This window comes from Sceloporus occidentalis, unplaced genomic scaffold, assembly GCF_023333645.1.
Source record: "Sceloporus occidentalis isolate IW3139 unplaced genomic scaffold, rSceOcc1.0.p SCAF_5, whole genome shotgun sequence".
Classification (NCBI taxonomy): domain Eukaryota; kingdom Metazoa; phylum Chordata; class Lepidosauria; order Squamata; family Phrynosomatidae; genus Sceloporus; species Sceloporus occidentalis.
The window spans coordinates 104624254-104646479 of NW_028316985.1; the positions used below are offsets into that span (position 1 = coordinate 104624254).

General features: G+C 39.0%; 1 protein-coding gene across 2 annotated transcripts in view; it reads right to left on the reverse strand.

The window, feature by feature from the left end:
* The window catches only part of LOC149312619 (semaphorin-3E), a 208306-nt gene that overhangs the window by 88738 nt on the left and 97342 nt on the right, over positions 1–22226 (reverse strand). For both annotated transcript variants that reach the window (XM_089525013.1, XM_089525012.1), the window contains exons 2-3: positions 10649–10809; positions 165–224 (exon numbers count right to left, since the gene is read on the reverse strand). In XM_089525013.1, coding sequence (XP_089381139.1) covers positions 165–224; positions 10649–10809 — 221 coding nt within the window. The remainder of the gene's footprint in view (positions 1–164; positions 225–10648; positions 10810–22226) is intronic.

Genomic DNA, 22226 nt, shown 5'->3' on the forward strand with positions numbered 1-22226 from the left:
CCGAGGTTGCTAAAATGAGTACCAAGCTTGTTGGGGGCAATTGACATATATATTATAAACCACTTAGGAAGTATTTAAGTACACTGATAAGCAGTATAGAGATGTACTTGCTATTTCTATTGCTTGCTAAAGAATAACAAAGACATTCTATAGTTAATACTTACAGCATATCTTCCTTTGATAGTGCATTCTTCTGCTTGCAGGGATGTACTTGGCCAATGAATCTGCAATAAAATAAGTAACCAGTTAACAGACTATATAAGAAGCTTACTTCAAGAAGATAATTTTAAATTTCAGATGGCACCAATATCAATATATAAATAAAATATTACTCTCATTCAATGATAATTCACGTTTTGATTTTGAGTGTATATATACACTGCACATAAGACTGAGTACTCTCATCACTTCTTGTGACAAGTCTCAGACAGGTGCTAAAGGAACTGTAATTTTATACTGGCCTTGTGAATTTAGCAAGGTGATACATGACTTTTCATTTACTGTACCAAGCAGCCCCTGTTGTGAACTGAACTGACTGTGACCTGAATCAGGAGTGAGAATCATGCAACACTCCTCATGTTATGGGACTGCAACTGCTAGCAGCCACACAGTTCCTTTCCTCTACACCCCAGTGTTAACCCAGCTATAATAGACACAGTATCAATGTGAATGTGATAGATCATCAGTAATGTAAGTTCCACTGATTAAGTGGCCCTGCTCTAATTGAGACTAATAATTGAATACAAGCCTGAAAAGTGAAAAATTGATGTAGTAAGCCATGGGATAAGCTCCAAAGATTATGTGACAGACAATTATTATTTTTTTAAAATTCCTAGATACCTCAGTATTTCAGATCAAGAATATTTGCTGCTTTCTGAACACTTGATTATTCAATATTTGATTACAACTTAAAACTGTGCTTTATCGCAAACATTTTCAATATACATCAACTTCATTTATCAACATACTTATTGCCAAATGTGGTTAGCTTGTCCATTTCCTAATAGTCCAACATTGTCTTTTCATCTAAGCCAGTTATCTTGTTCTGGAAGCTCACAAGAAGAAGGTGATAGCCTTCCCTTTTTTGTTACTAGCACATGCTAATTTAATGAATAAATACCTCTGAACATGAAAACTGCCTGTTAACAGTCATAGGTTATAACCAGATGCAACTGGTAGTAATACTTTTGCATAGATAATGTAAAGTGTCATGTGGTTTACCGTAGGATCAGGGATGCTGCTGAAACTCACAATTATAAATCTTACAGAACCATAACTTAGGGCCTATACAGACCAGCATTTTGTGCCGGCCTGTGGGAGGAACCATGGTGCACCATCCTCATGTTGGGTGCCCTAACTACATCCACAGGGTGCCATTTTGGCTTGTGCTGGTCCACATGGTGCACACCATCATGGCTACATGATGCAACGCAGAAAGGGCATCATAAAGCAGCTATGGCACCCTTTGGAGGTTACAAGACAAAGCTGCTTTTTGCACCTCCTTTTTGTGCCCTCCAGAGGCTGGATAGAGGCTGCGGTGTGGCTGCAGAACACCCCCTTGGGCCGGTCTGTATAGCCCCCTCAGTTAACAAAATGCTCCTTTTTACAGTTTTTAAAACCCATCTAGCTTTAATCTATTTTTCCAATCATTCTATGTCCAGCTGGAAGTTTTTTTTTTATAGAAGCATTGGTGGGGGAGGATGTTGAGGAAGGGCTGAAGAAAAGAACCACTCAGTGTCTGGTTGCAACAAGGTGTTTCTAGGAAATAATGCAACTAAGCTTGAGCTAGGAAAAATGGGATTCTTTTCCAACTGAGCTGACTGTAGCTTTGCTGCCTGCTTACAACAGGCAATGTAAAGAACAGCTGTCTCCAGAATCCCTTACTAAACATGCGTGAATAACAAAACAAAGAAAAGGGGAGAGCCGATAAGCCTGAATTGCTCTCTCATGTAAAAAACAAGATGAGTACATTTGGCCAGCAAAACAGAAATTGTAAGAGAAGGAGAGACTGGTGAAAGAAAAATCCATTCCTAGATGCATTTTGGAAGAAGCCTTCAAGTGGTCTGTAGAAATTTCAAATTTTATTTATTGTCTACTTATGCTACTCTTGCCTGGCCTAGTAGTTTCCTTTCACATGTACACATTGTTAGTTTTCAATAAAAAGTTTGTTGAAACATATTGAACTACTCTTTTTTATGAGATAAGAATGTCTCCTTAGTCTTTCCATGTTATTTTTGCCTCAGTACCAAATTTTCTGTTAAAGACCTGGTAGCCAGGAACACACTCACTTTGTTAACTAAGGCATACCTGTGTTGTGTAGGTACCAAATGTATAATGAACTCTGATAGCAGAATATTCATAATTCATACTGAAATGGATAATGGGTTATTTTATATTTTTTATGTCTGGGTGGTCTGTGTACAAAAGAGCCAAATTCTGCCATCCTTTCACAAGGGATGGAAAAAGAGTATGAAGTTCAAGAACTTGCAAACACATAGCTTTGCATCAGCAGGTTACTGAGCCAACAAATAGCTCTTACCATGAACAAATCTATCTTGTTCCTGCGGAAAACAACTTGGCCAAAATTCTTTTGCATATATGCACAGACAGCACATATGCTAATTTATAGCCCTTTCACAATGCTTTCTCTTTTCTTGATTACAAATGCTTAATTGCTGAGTATTTTCCACACAGATAATGTAAGCTGCATTTGTACTGCACCCAAAGCCAGAAACTAATTGATTGTAAATGGTGGCCTTTAGCCTTCCATGTGTGATTTTTCCTTGGTGTTGTATACTGTTTGTGAATTCCTCAGGATGACTACATCCTTGACTTGGTATTGGGCACTTGCCAGGATGACAACCTTTTGGCAAGCTGGAAATCACTATTGCTCAATGATTTCTCAAGAGTACCGGAGCTGGAATGACATTAAACTATCACACACTTTATTGGCCTTTGTGTGTGACCTTTCATTTGAACAGAATTATTCAATAGCTGTCATGTCCATGACTCAGTGCATGAAACATTTTGCAAATTTCATCACTAGCAATTTTTCTGTATGCACCACATTTGTTTCACCTTCAAAAACATATGAAGAATGTAAGCAATTTATGGCTTGGGGGTTATACGGCAATGATAGCAGAGGGCAGATTTAAAATATGTCTGTGGAATAGTTGCCAAAGATCAGTGCTTTAAGTGGGATTGGGTGCCCTCTCATTTCATTTTAGCTGAATGTGCAACCACCTTACTCCTTTTAGATGGACATACTTAACTGGCCTAACCATTTCATCCCCCCTTTTTGTTCATCTGCTGAGACAGTGAGGCTAATTGATAAAAGAAGAAGAAGAAGAAAAATTATAGTGGGCTAGATGTACATTCTTTGTAGCCCTTCTGTAAAGCATGTTCATAGCATCAACTAATTCCTTTACTTGCAGGGGTGGGGAGCTTCCTGGGTTGGAAGATGGGTTTGGAATTGCCCTACTTTCTCAGATCCAGCAGGGGCTGCACTGTGCCATCAAAATTTCTTAGGGTTTTTTTTGTCTGTACATGTGCATGTGGGACTCAAGGGAGGGGGGCAGGTTACAGGGTACCTCTACTGACATAATCTTGGAAAGAGAGAGGTATAATGCTGGAGTTTGGGCAGGTCAGATAAGGGAAATAGGGGATATCTGTTTGAAATCCCATGTTTATCTATCCTATGTTTCAATCCACCCCCCCTCCTCCCAGGGACGTAGCTGGGGGGGGGTTCTTGGGGTCCGGACCCCCCCTTCCATTAGAAAAATGAATGGTGCGTGCTGCTGTGCCGCCCCTCCCAAGCCCCAATATAATGGTGGCATTTAGTCTGGAACCCCCACCCCCTTCCTAAACTCCTGGCTACGTCCCTGCTCCTCCCATCCCTCAAGATCCAAACTGCCCTATCAGCCTGTCCTCTGCTCTGCTCTGGTCTGCTTCTGCTGCTAAATGCCAGGTCACTCTGCAATAAAACAAGCAACATCCCTGATCTGGTTGTGGATAAATGGGCTGGCCTGCTATGTGTCATGGAGACCTGAGTGGACGAGCTTGGTAATGTCAGCTTATCCCAGCTCTGTCCATCTGGATGCTTAGTGCAGCATCAGCTAGACTGGGTGGCAAGGGAGAGAGAGTTGCTCTCATTTATAAGGATTCTATTACTCTCATCCAGAAGCCAATCCATTTTGTGTTCAGGACACTCTCCTGCAGAGCTTTTCTGAGTGGTGAAGAGCCTACTGGAGTCATACTCAGAGAGGCCAGGATTAGAACCCTCAATTGTCTGATGTGATAAATTGTCTAGACACTTTGAGCAGAAAGCTGTTCATATTCAGACAGAACTTGATGCCACATTTATTGCAGAGTTTAGGGAGGTATCCATTGTGCTATCTGTTCAATATTTCTGGGATCAGTTTCAGTTGTTGCAGCCTGATGATGTGGATAAGACACTTGAGTAGAACTGTCCCACTGCCTGTAGTCTTGCCCATCTTGCTCTTAGGATCTAGCAGACATGGATTGACTGGGTGGGTCCAAGGCATGGTAAATGCCTTACTATATCAGAGGATGGCACCTGCTGCCTTGAAGGAGGCTGTAATGCACCCTCTCCTGAAGAGGACCTCCCTGAGTCAAGATGTATGTGATAACTACCACTCTATCACTAATATCCTGTATTTGGTCAAAGTGCTTGAATGTGTGGTGGCTGAACAACTTCAGATGTTCTTGGGGGAAACATTATTTAGACCTATTTCAGCCTGGCTTCAAGATAGGGTATGGTTACCAAGTCAGTCTTGGTTGCTCTGACTGACAACCTACCCTGGGGGAAAGACTAATGGGATTGCTACCCTGTTGATCCTCCTGGATCTCTCAGAAACTTTTGATACCATTGATTATGACATCTTACTGGACCAGCTCTAAAAGATAGGAATAGGAAGAACTGCTTTAGAGTGGTTCTGCTTCTATCTACTCAAAAAAGCTTTCAGGCCAAACTGATTTTATACAGGCTGCACATGTTTTATAGTTTTATATCATTCAAGATTGCTTTAACCCATTTTAAACTGGTTGCTTTTAAATTGAAAAACTGTTGAATATATTTTTGTTCATTTAAACTTTTATAAGTATTTATTGTTTTAACTTTATGCTATTGTAAGCTGCCCTGAGATCTTTGGATAAAAGGCAGGATAGAACTGTTTAAACAAAAATAAATAAATAAATAAATAAATAAATAAATAAATAAATAAATCAAATTTGACATTCTTGCAGTAGCTGGGGGGAAAGGCCTCATTTTTTCTTTAACATTTCTGTCAACTTTGGCCCGATACAGACTTGCTTCACCCATGCGCCATCTTGCCGCATCCCCACCAACATGGGGCCTGCGATGATGATGAACAGGCATCAGCATGCCCAAACAGTGCTCACTAGAAGCTCTAGGTGGCTTCTTTTTAGGGAACTTGTTGGTGCTTCGTGGTGCAGTTGGCATGGCACCAATGAGAAGTAAAAGACGGACAGCATGGAGCTGCCAGCCTGTATCCCTCCTTTGTTTTGGAAGAAAAATTCACCTTATTTTTGCTGCCGCATTGCAGAAATTAAGCAGTGCAGCCCAGGTTTAGTAGGCTGTATGTAGCATTTGTCTGGGATGGGGACACATTTAGGGCTGAAGGGACTTAATGGAAACTATGTTCTGAACATTTCCATTTACTTTCAAGCTAGACTTTTTGCTGTTTTGTGTTATTCCCTGAAACAACACATAAATGCAAAACCAAACCACTACTGAAGTTTGGTTTGTTTGTTTATTTGTTTGTTTGTTTTTGAGCTATAAGAAAGCAGTTTTGACTGGGCGAAAGCTTTCAATAGTTTTGTTTTGGGGTTCTGGAAGGAGGCTAATGGCTACACAGAACCTCCCCCCATGGGCTTCATGGAACCATTAGGGTAACTGAAGAATACAATATGGGAAAGAAGTTTTTGGAGGAAGCCCTGTATCTTACTGCCTAGCTTTGCCTTTTGACACTCTTAAACAAAAATATCTGTTTTCCGGTATGGTACTACTGAGAATGAGAAAATTATGTTGCTACCAAGTTTGTTACCTGATTTGGAGAAAAGGATAAACAGGGAGATTTTTATATATATAATGTTGACCATAAGAAATGAATTACTCATACAAGAATTATGCATATACAAGCTGCCATGACTCCCGGATCCTCTATAAATCTTCGCAGGAAGTCCCAATCATTTTGGAAAGAAAAGCTTTATCTATTATAACCAGCTCCAGCTTTCTATTATAACTCAAATTAGTGTATTGGAGTGAACAAAATCTTCCTCTATCCTAAATGAAAGAGCCCTCTGGATATGACTGAGATCCTTGGATGAATAGAGGGATACAACTAACAGAAAAAATAAAACAGAATTTGAATTCCCCAAACACTGGAGAATGTACAAGGCGTTTTTTGTACATGTGAATGGAAAAAAGCATACATGTATATTCACACACACATTCACACACAGGAGACTGCCTGGCAGAGTGTGGATCCTCTTAAATAATTTAAATGTGTTCCTTGAACTAAGTGAACTTTGAGGAATTGGAGAAATAGCCATAAAGTGTAAGGTCCAGAGAGAGCAGCTGCTTCACATTCTTTGCCAATTAAGTTATTTTCATGTTGCTACCTCATGAAAACTAAGTGCATTTTATATCCACCCAGTCTGTTGCTTCATCCTTGGAGATTTCTAATATGTTCCTTCTTGGTGAGATTTCTAAGTTATTAGTGAATTGTTTAATGATGGAAGACTATATATCTGTGGACAATCGTTTCTCCTTGTTTAAATGTGTTTGTAAATCAGGCCCACGTGTCAGGTTGAAGCCAAGCTTCCTCAATAAAAACTCACTTCACAGTCCATGTTGAAGAAACCTAAACGCAGCAATTGAGTCCAAAAACCATACTCTTTTTTTTTTCCACACAAGATGTAAAATTAAAAGGGATTCATGATCCACCATTACAGGAGTTAATACTATTTATCTGTTACATTTAGGAGAGGGGAAAACTAGACTTTTATTATGACTAGATCAGATTAGAATTATATTTATATCTTTATTAATCCCACTTTTACATTTTTTAAAGAAAAGTGCTTTAAAAATCTCAGCAAAACACTGCAGGCATTAACACTACTCTCTAAAAATTGCCATTTCCTAGTTTTGCCACCCATAAGTGAGATGCAGAAATGTAAGAATACTTCAGCGTGACTGTGTTTTTATTGTTGTTTTTGTACTACTTTAGTTCTGTCTTTAATTGAAAGGATGGTATGTAAAACAGCCTTTTAAATGTGTTTTTTTTATTTTATCTTTTTAATTTAAAAGGCCATTTTATTTTTTATTTAAAATAAAATAAAAATAAAATAGCCTTTAAAATCATAAAATGCTATATTTTATTTAGAATAGATAGGTAGTACATGTCTTGCACTTTCCTACAACAGCTGTTGTACTGAGACTGCTATAAATGGAAATGGCATTGAGATTTAATCAATGAATCAGTGAAAGGATGACGAATAAATCGCATGTGATTTAACCTATACACAATCCTAATTGAAAATCTCATCAGTCAGAAGATGAGAACAAAAATCATGACATGCAAACATTTTATCTTATAAGGTACAGAACATCTGTTGTGCATCTTCTTATGTAAGCTACCAGAATCAAATTCCATTTTACATTTTCCTGCTACCCTCTATGGCAGCCTTCCCCAGCCTTGTGTTTTCCAGATGTGTTGGATCTCAACTCCTTTCAGTCACAATGGCCACTGGACATGCTGGGTGAAGATGATAGAAGTTGTTCTCCAGTACATCTGGCTGTCAGCAGGTTGGGGATAGCTGCAATAAGGGATGGTGCCTGACAAGGATTGTAACATGTTCCAAGCCTGAGGCCTGTTGGGAAGCCTGCCCTACATATTGTTCATCCATATGTGTCTCTGTGTACTGGGGGGTGATTCTGGAAAGAAAACAAAACAGGAAACAGTGGAAGTATGAAATTCTTAAGAAGGAATTCAGTGTCTTTATTTATATGCATTCTGGGATCTTTTTTATTTGCTAGAAATGGAAGTGGGGAGTACTACCATACACTTGCCATACTGGATTGTTTTAATTGTTTTTGGAATGGATACTGAATTCATCACATCGCAGTAGGCTTTTTGGAAATGGTTCTAACCCAAATACCATCTGTAAGGGAATATGTTTACCTCCCTGAAAAAGACAGTCCCACTGTTTAACTTTGATATGTACCAATGCTGGCAACTATCATTACAGTTCCTTTGTCTGTCCCCACACCCCAGTTGTGGACTAGGAGTTAGACAGAGGGCTAGGCATTAGATTGTTTATAATTCACAATTTTATCAACTATCCTGGAAGAAGGAACTATGGCATACTCCATCTACTGTTACAATAGATGGAAAAATGGCAGGGCAAGGTATCACTGTCACTTTCTCTGTGTATCCAAAATGGAACTCAGTACATTTCCTCTACTAAAGTTAGCATGATGACAATTAATGCCACTTTGAAGAACCAATAAGTCCCTAACAACAACAACAACAACAATAACAACAATAATAATACAGTGGTACCCCGGGATACGAATTGATCGCGTTACGAAATTTCCGGGGTACGAAAAAGTTAGATTGGAAAAAACTGTTCCGGGTAACGAAAGATTTTTCGGGTTACGAAATTCATTTCGGCGCGAAATTTAAATGCGAAGCGCGGCTAGCGGCTTTCCAGCGCTAACGGAAAGCCTTTTCGGGTTGCGAAATGTATCGGGTTACGAACGGCGCCGCGGAACGAATTAATTTCGTAACCCGAGGTAGCACTGTATACAAATGTACTAAAAACAAAATCCATATCAGTTGGTACCCATCTCTGCCACCTTAGGCACACTTAGCAACTTAATCTGTTGAATCAAAGAGGAAGATCTTCAACCCGTTACAAAAGCAAGTAAGATCCTCTTCGAGCTGGTGGTGCAAAGGAAGATTGTTCCACAAATGTGGAGCCAGATCCTGAAAGGCTCACAGCCTTGATAGAGCCATGCATGTTGATGGAACTGCCAATAATCCTTTGTTGATGCTAAATTCCTAGATGATACCTACCATGCTAGGTGAACTGCCAGATAATGAGGGAGGTTCAAGTGCAGGGCTTTTAATACCAGGACCAAAGGCTTCTAATGAGCCCTGACCTGAACTGGTAACCAATAGAAGAATCTACGAGGGGAAGAGAGAGATGAATATTTGGAGAAATTTAAAACAACTCAATCAGCAATGTTCTGGATTAAGACCAGAGAAGTGAGAGAGCAGGAAGGCAAACCTACCAGTAGGCTATTACAATAGTTTAGGTGAGAAATAACCCAAGCTTGGGCAAACAAGTGGATAGTCCTGATGGTTAAAATCCATTGTTCCTACAGATGTTCAAAAGATGGAAGTTAAATGCCTTTGCATTTGCTCCGATAAAGGGACGTAAGAACAAACAATGATCCAGCAGGACTTCAAGGTTACTGATAACCAAGACAGAACCATTATGTAACCCTATAAACCACAGTGAAAGGCATGAAAGAGAGGGAACTGGGTTTTCTGGCTGAAAAGCCAAGATCTCTGTTTTATCCATGTTCAGCTTAAGATGGTGAATGGTCATCCACAGAGAAACACTCAGAAACCATATTTTGGAAGTCAATCATTTTTTGACTCCCTGTGAATTTGATATAGGTCTAACAGTGGTCCTGTAGGAATATCTACATTTCCCCAATATGGATGACTTTTATAAATGAACTAGTTTTACAAGGCTGGGGGAATGTGTAGCTCTCCAAATGTTGTTAGATCACAATTTCCATCACACCTCACTATGCTGGTTACAAACTGGATGGCCACATATTCATTAGCCTTGCTTTTTTTAAAACAACAACAACAACAAACAAACAAACAAACAAAAAACAAAGACAGTTCACAAAATAAGTTAAATTTCTTCCATCACCATTACTTGGGTCATATAAGATTTGGCATTTTTCAAACTAAGATAGAAGTCTCAGACAGAGAGGCACTGAAATTTCAAAGAAGAATGGAATTAATTCAAGACACTGGGCATGGATAGGAACCATTTCATTTAAAATGTTACTGTACCAGTTTGGTATAGGAAGATCTTGCTATTGTCTTCTGAGAGTGGAGCTACTGGCCAAATCAATCTCCACCTCTAACACAAAGCAACGATTTATTTTTTGAGGTAGGACTATATCTCCCAGAATAATCAATGCAGAGACATGACAAAATAGAAGCAAATAAATCCTTGCAAAACTCAGTATGCTGAAAATGACATCAAATGTAAAAGACAAATGAAAAATAAATATATACACACAAACACACACATATACATTTCAATTACTTTGCTTCTATGTGACCTTCATATTCATGATAAAGGCTAGGAATTTAATCTAGAAACAAAACAAAACCTGCACAAAATCAGTTAAAACAGACATTTTGAAATGACATTTCTTAAATTATACTCCCAGTGGACTATGTCCCTTCTATTGCATTTCTAACATTTGTTAATAGTCTTCTTCTTCCTCATGGAAAATTGCTATGAAGAATGTTTTTGCTATTAGAGGGGAGTGTAGGCATTGTTACAGTACCTCTCTGTACTTCTCACTGACTCGGTCTAAGCTGAGAGAATACACCAGGTTTTTTCCTCCCACAAAGAGTCGATCTTGATATTCGTCCAGAAGCATTACATGAAGACCAAGGTATCCAGACGGGCTGTGAAAGACTGATGTTCTGTTCAAATCCCAGAGCTCTGAAATACAACCAGAGTACGCATTATAAATATTGAACAGCCTTATGTTCATGACGCCATGTTCACCTTCTCCTGGGGAATTAGGGAAATGGTTCTGGGAAATTAAGATCTTCTCTACTTTTAACTTGGTGGAACATGTGGGGATCATTTTCAAATCTCTTCAGCTTGCAAGGAAGGTTGGGCGTAGTTCTTTTCAATTTAATCCTTTTGCTCAATATGTCATAGACATATTGGGCCACCTCCTTCTTGTATTTCATGACAGAGAAAGTTGTTTTTATATAAAAAAAAATAACTTTACCAGAAAAAAAATAAATGAATGGAAAATTCTCTCTACTTCTCTATTTTCTAGGATTGTATATTTGCATTATCTTGGTATATGTTGATCTGACCCTCTTAAGACTAGATGCACACTCTTTTTAAGTCATGGAATTCTAAGAATTCTGAGAAGTGTAAATTGGGTGGATTCTGGATGGATGGATTCTGAGTACAATTTATATGCCACCACTTCAGAACTGAATTGACAGTTTCTCTGATTATATATTCCATTTCAGTTATAATAGAACAATTACTGACACCAGCAAAGATGTCAGAATATATGCATTCATCTTTAAGGGTTGCGAAACATGTCTGCTCCTCTTGTAATTGTCTCTGAGGGTGCAGCTGCACTGTAGAAATAATGCAATTTGACACCACATTAACTTGTGATGCCATCTTACAGAATCTAGGGATTTGTAGTTTTACGAGACACCAGCACTCTTTGGCAGAGAAGTCTAAAGACCTTGTAAAATTACAGATCCAAGGATTCCATAAGATGGAACTACAGCAGTTACGGTTGTGTAAAACTGCATTATTTCTACAGTGTAGATGCACCCCAATACTACTTTGATCAAAATCTTTCTAATACAAAAAATTAAAAGAAGTCCATATGTTAAGTTCTTTAGAATCATTAGTTCAAGACACTTTGTGCCTGAGGTAGCATGCCAAATGCCCCCCCTCCCCAACTTTAGGTACACAGTACTCTAAGTTAGTTATGTTATTTTGGATTCTGATGCAAAAGATAATTCAAGCCCTTCTTTTTCCTTTCTTGGTGTAAACACCTCACAAAATCTTAATAAACGAATAGCTCATAATTTCCTACCTCTTCATGATACTCTAAATCTGCTCCCTATGGTGGCCATCTCACACTACTTCATGAAGAAGCTGGTACTATTCTTTGCAGCCTTGAACAGTTATCAGAATCATGTATATTTCAGAGCCACTGATGTTGAGGGCTGGATAGTCTGCTCAGTAAATCTGAAAAGGCATAACCTGGTGCTCAGGGTTTGTGTCTGATGAATTAAGTCTGGAGCCTGGAAACACTTGTAACTTCTCTCTCTCTCTCTCTCTCTCTCTCTCTCTCTCACACACACACACACACACACACACACATATATATTAGATAGAATGATCTCAGGTTTCTTCTTAGTATAGAGACAATATCAGCACAACTTGAAAATAGTTCAGAGGTCAGGACTGTGGTGTATAGCTTAATAAAAAATATTGACAATGTGCTTGGAGAAAAGTATATTCCACACTGGACATAATTTTGAAAGGAATTTTAAAAAACACCACCATTATCAGCATCCCTGATCATTTGGAGAGTGTCCACTGATAAGTAGGTCTTCTTATTCCAAATGTTGCTCTGAGCAAGTGGAGAGGAAGTGGAAACTGCAACAGGGAACACACACTCCTTACACATTTACCACATATGGACTCAGGATACCTGAATAAGGATTAAGAGATTTTTCACGTCTGTGACTCAAGAAGGCCGAAAATGTCAGAGAAGGCTAGTGGGCAGCAGCTGCAAACATGTTGTGAGCTTTGGTACAATTGGGTGCCTCATAAAGGCCCCAGATTTCTAAAGTGGGGAAATTCATATTCGATATCCTGTAGTTCTGAGCATCACTGTGCTAAGAACTTCTAACCTATTTCTATTGGACAATTACCTTTTCCTTTTACATAATACTTTCTAGCTGTATTTATTACAGTTGCCTTGTGATCCCTCTCTCAGTTACTCCGCCCTATAAAAACAAAAATAAAAATTCCAGTTCTCATAAACTGGAGTAAATCAAAGAATAAATTGGAGAATGGAATGGGTTTAAAAACTGGAGGAAAAAGCAAACAAACATACATGTGAGAGTTAGTGTGGGATGGTCTGAGGGCTGGATTAGGATTCTGGAAAATCAAGTTCTGAATGTCTGATCAACTATGGAGACTGATGGTTATTTTGGGTGAGTCACACTCTCTCAACTTCAAAGGAAGGCAGTGCTGGACCTCCTCTGAATAAATGTGGGAGTTAGCATGGTATACTGGCCTGAGGTTGACAAAAAAGCTGTATTCCATAAGTTGCCATAAGTTGGAGTCAAAATGATGTCACACAAAAACAATACACATGTGTGATAACAAATGATACCAAGTTATAAAAAAAATTTATCAAGGCCAAAGAGATTGATAGGTTTTATGCAATACATCTTTTGGGCCAAACAGACCTGCTTCACACCTTTTATGAAGTCTCTGAAGTCTTCTTCAATCACACTTAATTATATGAAGATTTTTTCCAGTAAATATGCTTTCCAGATGTGGGACACTGATGACTGGCATTTTGAACCTGCTGAACATTCAAGGAACCCCTTTCAAGACTTCTTTATGGAGCAACTGCCCAGGTTACCATATGTCTCTGGCAATAATATACTAAACTGTATAATGTAATAATCTACAAAGAACATGTAATGTGAGTAGACCATCTAAACGGCATCTTATGTCTTCAACTATCAATTTAGTAAAGGACTGTCAGATGGATTTCCTGTAGTTCTTAAGCCCCAGAATATTTGTCAGGATATTGGCAAACGACCAAGGAATATAATTTGTCTTGATTTCTTGGTACCTGGAGGGAAAATAAGTTCAGAACATCCCCACCTTTTAAAATCATTATTATAATTTATGAGCAAAGTAGTCAAGTGGAAAAAAAAGTGGGAAAGATGGCAAAAAAAGTTGTGGGAATAAAGATGATCAATGATCTATTCTGATAAGGTAAAAGATAATTGCACTGACATCTCATTGGATTTGGTTACATAAAGTCTTTAAAGGCTTAAATTCGTTCTGTAGCTTGTGTCTTTTGAATCTTGTCTAAAATAAAATGAGTCATATTAGAAAATTACTTATAAAATGTTGAGCACATCACAGAAAACAGAAATACTAGAATGACGGGAATTATAGCATGTCAATATGTGCTTCAAATACATAGAACTCTGCATTGTATTTTTTAAAATGTATTTTGTCTACAAAATGGTATTGATTGTTTTTATACATGTATCTGCAAAGGTTGTGATATGGTTTTCACTAAAAGACAATATTCACAATGTCTGAATTTTTATTATACAGATAATATGCTATGGGCTTAATTGCACCTCATGTTCCATTCAAAAGGAAAGCCCAGGCTTTACTGTACATCATTCTCATTCAAAAACACAACAAACCTGAGTCACTGTTACATAAATGCCTTCACAGCATGACACTGTACACACCAACGAACAGCTTCCTTCCACCCTCACATAAATCAATTTTCAAATCCATTACTTGTTCTGGACACTTAACTGTAACATTGGGATCTATATGTAAGCGGAAAAAATCTCAAATCTTTCTGGCATTCTTAACAAGTAAGATGGTGATTCATATGGATTTGTTATTCTTTCCTCAATGAATGGGAAGTTGTGCTTCTGCCAAGAGACATAATTGCAAGGCAGTATTTAAGAAACTTTAGTTGGAAGAGGCAATACTTGATAAAGTTTCTAATGCAGATTCCATGAGTCTATTAAGCTCAGGATACAACTACAAAGCCTCTGTTTCCAATGCTATGACTAACTTAAACACAGCCCTCTTATACATCTCTCTACTGTTGCCTCTCTATGGTCTTAGTGAAGTGGCCACTTAGTTTGAATAGCTCCCAAGAACAGAGTGGCTTAACTCTCAAGTGTCCTTGACTATTGGGGGTAATCCTGATTTCAGTTTTATGAACTGTTTCCTCTGGTGCCCTTTCTACTTCAAATGTCCCTGGTTTTGTTTAGTATGTATTGACTGTAGCTGAGATAACATGTCAGCTCCAGAACATTAGCATAAATCTTGGTACAGTTTCTCTCAGCCATGTCTCCATCAGGTGACCTTGGCAAAATCCATTTCTTAGTAGCTCAAATGCTCAGCATTGTCCCTTGGTGTGGATTTACCAATACATTCCATGGCTGATGTTGAACTACTGAGACATGTGCTACTTTCAGCAGTTAAACAAAGAACAATACTAAAATGATAATGGAAATGTGTGGGTTCTAGAACTTTAGAGTATGCCTGCATACTCAGCAAACCAAAGTTGGTCTGCCAATGACATCTAGTGGCTGGACAATATCCCTGTTCTGAGGTAGCACCACTGGTCACTGGTTGTTGGCTTGCTTGATCTGATATACTGTAGTTTGTTTTACATAATATTTTTTTAACTTTTACTTATATTTGTTTTAACTTTTTAGTTAATTTTATATGGGTTTTTAGGCATGATCATTTTTTTATCCTTGTATGCATTTGGATATTCTAACATTTAGATTTTGTATTATGTATTTTGTATTTTCTCTTCTATTGATACGATCAGTTGACTAATCAATAAAATGTGTTGTTGTTGATCTGATATAGGGTTACCAAGTTAGTTCTTGAGACCCAAGAAGGACACCTTGCCTGTTACAGGGGCTAGACCCTAGTGATGCTATAAAGCCTGATAAATTAAGATCCAGGACCTGGGGATACCATTGTATATAATGGAAGATCAAGTTCCATTATATACAGTGGTGTAGTACAGTGTGCATGCGTCATACATGGGCGAAGCCACGCCGGAAGAAGCGGTGCCATGTGCCAAGAAAAATAATGGAGCATGTGCCTGTGGCACACACACTACATGCTGTCATAGGCACAAGTCCCATTATCTTTAATGGGGCTTGAGCATCTGCAGAATTTCCCTTACATGAGGGGGCGGTCTGGAATGGATCCCCCGCATAAGGGAAGGGACCACTGTCAAATGATGTATCTTATCTGAAATAGAAAAACCATGGTTTGCTTTTGTGTGTGTGTGTGTGTGTGTGTGTGTGTGTATAAGCTGTGGTTGGCTGAATTTTTAGACAAAGAATCTGTGGGTACAAAGGGCTAACTGTACTTTAAGCATCAACCACAGATGCACTGAATATGCCATTCAAATATGGCTAACAAATGAGCACTACACACACACACACACACACACACACACACACACACACACACACACATTTTCCATGGCAGTGCTTACCCTGAGATTCTTCTCCTTCAGCCTGAGGACAACAGAAGAGGAGCCAGAGTCAAAAGGTATGCAGGCCTGCTTTGGATCTTAAGCATTGAAGTATGCTGTGTAGTTGCTAAGGCATTGCCAGGGCAAAAGGCATAATTACAGTGATTCATGGCTGTTTACAGTATATTAACACTATAAGTATTCACATTGTGGAATGACATCATCAGACTTTAGAGCCCTAAATACATGTGATGCTATGTGTGCCACTCCCAACCACACCAGAATTTTCTGTTTATTTAATTGTTAGAGTCTTGAGTGATTTTTTATGGGGATCGCAACATGTGGGAAGAATAGGTTTTAGCCCAGAGCTTAGAAAGTTATTTTTCAAATGACTGAATACAAAGAAATGATGAAGCCCTCCATCACTGAATGGTGGTTCAGCTTCATAAAGTAACATTCTAAGTTGTGGGTATTACCCTGCTATCCCTAGCCATAATCTCTATGAATGCTGCCTCTTACATTCCAACTAGCACGAGGAACAAAAATCTCATTGGCACCAACAGAAACTTTTACCAGCAACTGTCTCACAATTTTCATAGAGATCAGGGTTGGCAAAGGAAGAATAAAATCTTATCACAAACTGGCTACTTCATGCTCATTGTTGAAGAAATGTTCTCCTCCACTCACCCATCTGGACTAATACAGGACACGTATCTTGTTGCATATAGTAGAATCCGAGTCTTCCTGCTCCCATTCCAAATTGTTGGAAGCCAGCATTATGGCTGGCAGAAAGGAAACAGACTCAGCATAGCAATCCATACGGTGACTGCTGTAGGCACTACAGCAATATGAATAGCATGGGCTGTTACTGGCTGCCTAGGCTACTAGATGTATTGTTGGTTGCTGCCCTAGTCAGATACTATAAAGAGAGAGGAATCTGCAATGCCTATTAAGATTCTTTTTATGGAAGCCTAGTTAAAATGCTCTTTGCTGAGTCTGAAAATTATAAAGTATGATGTGATCCAATCCCAGACTGTTTTAGCAGGGTTTGTAAAAAAAGTGCAGTGTGGTTAGGCACATTGATGGGATTATTTATCACATCATAGGATCAGTATTGCCTCATTTGGGATCATTTGATGGGATACCTCTGTAACTGGTGGGTCCTGGGAAGCCTACCTGACAGCAGTGGTGAGCAGCAGTTCTGCCAAATGGCTCAGGGATCTGGGATGCCATTTTAATTTTCTATCATGCTTCACAGCAAAATTACACTGGGGACATTGCACGAAACTGCAAGGAACAGCAGGTTGCCTGGGCCAGAAAACATGTTTTAAAGGTCCCAGGGGTAGGTGTCAGTGATGGGCCCTGCCAGGATATCCAAAGATGCCAGGTAGTAATGCTGGTTGTGATAGCAAGTACCCTTATATGAAGTAATTCTACTAGATCAGCACTAACTACAATGAATGGCAATGGATTCTGCTGTTAAAGAGACAAGTTAACCTCATCTCTATTTGTAGATGCCAGGAATACATGCAAAATATGCCATCTACCATTGAGCTTCAGGGCTTCCTGTCAGTGTAACACTATCTAAAATATTACCAGAAATGGCATAAAAAGCAAACACAGCACCATTTTACATGATGCTTCTTTTCAAACTTTGGTCCAAAACACACTGCAGAAATAACCTAGTTTGAGAATGCTTTAATTCTCTGACTCAATGCTATGGAATTCTAGGAACTGTAGTTTTGTGAGACATTTAGCTTTCGGACAGAGAGCTCTGGTGCCACAATAAATTACAATTCTGAGGATTCCCTAGCACTAAACCAGGACAGTCAAAGTGATCTCAAACTGGAATTTTCTTCAGTGTGTTTTGGACCATTGACAAAATAGCATTGGACAGGACCAAGACACACAAGCAGCATCTTAATTGGACTGCAGGCAAATTCCTGAATGATTGCCTACTCTCACATTTCCCTTGTCTGTTATAAATTATATGATACTTAGAATATAAGTATTATTATATTACTAAATGGGCTAAATGGCAGCTAGAGCAATTGCAGATTCTGCCAGAAAATGAGAAGGGTACCTCAAACTATCCTGTTCAAATGAGTGCAGAATTGTTCAAAAGTATGCCTTCTTTTCAAATGGTCCCGTGCCATAAATCAGAGATTCAAAGTAAATTGTAATTTATAAAGACAAGACAACATCTGAAATTAAATGGGCTCATTATTGTACTCAAGAGAGGTTAAGTGGTTTATGAATCTCAAAAATTTATTCATGCACTAATACGTGTGTGTGTTTTTATGTGTATGGACAAGGTTTTTTGATAAAGCCATCCTGAAGACAAGCCATGTACACTTTATTATATCCTTTTGCTGTGGAATCTGGTTGCTATTATGGCACAGAACCCAAAGGCAGTAAAAACATAGGCCACATCTACACTGTAAAATTGGTTGCAGCCTCTCTAGATCTTTAAAGAGCTCTGTATGACTCTGTATTATTCTTCTAATTTTTCCTCTGTCATCTCCTATAAGTACTTGGTTTATGCTCCGTTGTGAACACATATCAAATTCAGCTGGTGTCATTGAAACTGATCTGTTTTTAGATCTTAACAATGGAAATATGAAACATAACAAACCTGCCAAGATCTATGGCAGGGATTCTTAGCATAATCCAACTGAAACCAGAGTTCATGATCACAAAGAATTATGGCGCTTGCTTCCCCTCCCCGCTTTCCACCAAAAGACTGGTGTTTCCATACAAGGCACGGGGGTTGAGGGGGGATTCATCATGAACATTAAGCAATTTGCACAGGGTTTTTTTACAGTTTAGCCTGAGGGACATGCTCCTCTCCAAACAAATAAACTATACATTCAAATCAACTAATTCAATAATACACTGGTAATTATAATCTAATAGAAACCCTAATGTAATATTCAAACAAATAAGTTCTCACATATCCATTTTCAGTCTTCCTTCAGTTTTGGAAGAAAATTCCATTAAAATGTTAACCAAATCTACAAATGTAAAAAGGCTAATGGTTAAAGATGTTTTTGGTTAATTTGAAATAAATCTGATTCTTCTGCCAAAACGCTAAGGTTATGTGGACAGACACTCTCACTTACAGCAATATATGTGTGATGTATGCTATGAAGCTGAACTGAGCATGTCTAACTGAAATACATTAGAAAAACAAAAATTATAATTTGGGGCATTGTCTTATACAGAACATATGAAGTAGGGATGTTGGAATACCTTGCTATTGCCAAAATTCCAGTTGCACCAAATTCCTCTTTCCTTTTGCTCTTTCTGTCCATTTCCATTTTTCAAGTCAAGGACATATACATATGAACAGGCTTACTGATCACAACAGAAACAAGGCTACAGTTATCACATATTCCAGTAGTGTGCATTTTTACAAAAGTGCACAAAAAACACTCATGAAAATGGTCAAATGTGAACATTCTCCTTTCCTTCCAGGATCAAGAAAAAGAAGACCATCATCTTCAATGTTGATGTGTTTCTATGCTGGGTCAAAGGTATGCATATTTTGGGCTAAGTCAGAATATCCTGGCTTCTTTTTCTCCTGTTTTTCGCCCCCGAGTGTGGCTTCAATATGGCTTCTGCCCGCTTTGGAGGTGTGTGTCATCTAAATGCCCTGCCTTCAAAGCAGGTGGAAATTGTTTTATTTGGCCCATCTGTTTGACCCCTAAATCACGTATCTTTCAGTCTTTCTTTTAGGATATAACTAACCCTGACCCACTCTCCTCGCCGCTCAAACTCCTAAACACCACTCTAACTAACTAATCTTGACAGATGCAACTCTTCTATCCCATTTCACTGTTATCCTAGATTTTTCCAAATCCCCTCAGACATTCTACCAATTGCCACTCTTTCCCAGCTTTCTCTTACCTCCTCCAGACAGATCCTTACTGTGTAACATCTAATACACAGTGCATACATAACTATGGTGTGGTACATACCACCAACAAGTTGCGTACCAGCACCGATTCTAGTCCCTAATCCTAGTACATACACATGGCATAACAATGGCGGTGCCCTGTGTACACAGGCACTGCCATTGTTACGTAAGCCCCGTGCGGCATTCGCACGTTGCTGCATGGTGCTTACATGACAAATGTGCCAGTGGCACACTTGTTATACCACCTCTGTGGTTCAAAAAGAACCCATTTTTTCTGGGTTCTTTTTCCTCCGCAGGGAAGCCGTGTGGTTTGGCAGCTGCAGCTTCCCTCTGGAGGAAATTAGGCCGCCGGCAGGTCATCCTTTCTGGTTGGTCTGTCCCATGCCTATATTATCTTAATATCTAATAAATGAAAGAGCACCCCCCTGAAAAGTCCAAAACATTACAGTCACAGCAGGCAGGCCCTGATTACACTGAAAGGGCGAGGTCACAATGGTGATACGTAATGATGGCCCAGATAATGTCATTAAATATCAACAATAGCAACACAGAGTATATCATTCAAATAAAAAGGACCATGGTGGTGGCTCCACAGGCCAGAATACTTCAAGAGCAGTCCAGATTATCGAGGTGCCAAAGCTACCCTGACCTTCTCCACCTGCTGTGGCTGCCACTACAGCATATCATTCATTCTGAGGTCAGTATGAGGCACCCAGCAACAATCAAATGACACATGACCTGTGCCGGGCAGCACAGTGGGACATGTGTGCAAACAGACATTCCCCCATTGCAATAGAGTGCTCCAGAAAGACCCGGAGCAAAGAGTAAATTTTTAAAATCTGTTACAAGGGTATTACATGCCAAGTTTGGTCCTGAAGTCATCCAGACTGTTTGCAGCAGACCTGAGGATTGGATCCTGTGTCATCCAGATTCCCTGTCCAGAGGACATGGGAAGGACATTTTATTTGGCCCATGCAGAGAGATCCCAAGTTTAACAAATTATACACACACTTTTCTAGATAGTCCTCTCACCCTGAGATTCTTCCTTTTCTCCCTGAGGACAAGAAACAGACTGGAAATCTGAGGACTCCATTCACAGAATGTGCTGAACCTGATTATTCATACATTGTCATGTGAAGTGGCACCACTGGAAACCTAGGTATTTGAAGTGATATAAGAAAGCTGTAAGTATTTTTTTTTTCTGTAATAACTGTTGTTGTTGTCATTGTTTTGTTCCTTTATTCCATTTCCAACTTATGGCCACTCTAACACAAACCTATCACATGGATTTCTTTGCATGATTTGTACTGGGGAGGGGTACCGTTGCCTTCCTTTGAGGGAGTGTGGGTTGCCCAAAGTCATTTAGTGGGTTTCCATAACTGAGCAAGGATTCAAACCTTAGTCTTCCAGAGTTCTAGTCCAACACTTAAACAACACAACACACATAAATAAGCAATCACGTAATGCTGCAAATTATCTAGTAATAAACACAAATGTACAAATTAACCTGCTGTGTACTGTCCTGCTGTCTCCACTGTCACAGTCTTAAAGTCAGGGACAAGCTTTGTCTTCTGCCAAATAATCTTTTCTGATTAATGTTTATGTGGATTTGTTTTCTTCAAAAAACTGAAATACTCAAGCAAGCTTTAAAAACACTGGAAGAAGAACTCAATTACCGTGTGACCTCATTTTGTGACTGTCCAAGGCTTACTCTAACTACCTTTCAATACTGCAAGTAGGACGTATCACCCACAAGACACAGTAAAATAACAATAAAACTTTCAGTGTGGGGTGGGGTGGGGATATGTATTACAGCCCATGTATAAATCTGCCACACACAATAAATCCTAGTACCATGATAGTCCCAGTGTGGTAAAAACATCCCTTCCCATTTGAAAAGCAAATATGTTCTCAGTGTTGCATGTAGTTCAAATAATTTTTAGTATACTGTTGCAGGCACCCTTTCTGCAACATGAATAATGACTTTCCCTATGTATTTTATACTTTTAGCTATCTTGTCAGTTGTCCCTAGACCGATGCCCTTCAGGTAGGGATGCCAAATCTCAGGGCTCAGCCTCCAGACCTCAAGACAATGTGGATAAATATCAGGGAGAGAACACTGTCTTGAAATGTGAGAGTATGTTTATTATCCTCACTTGTTAG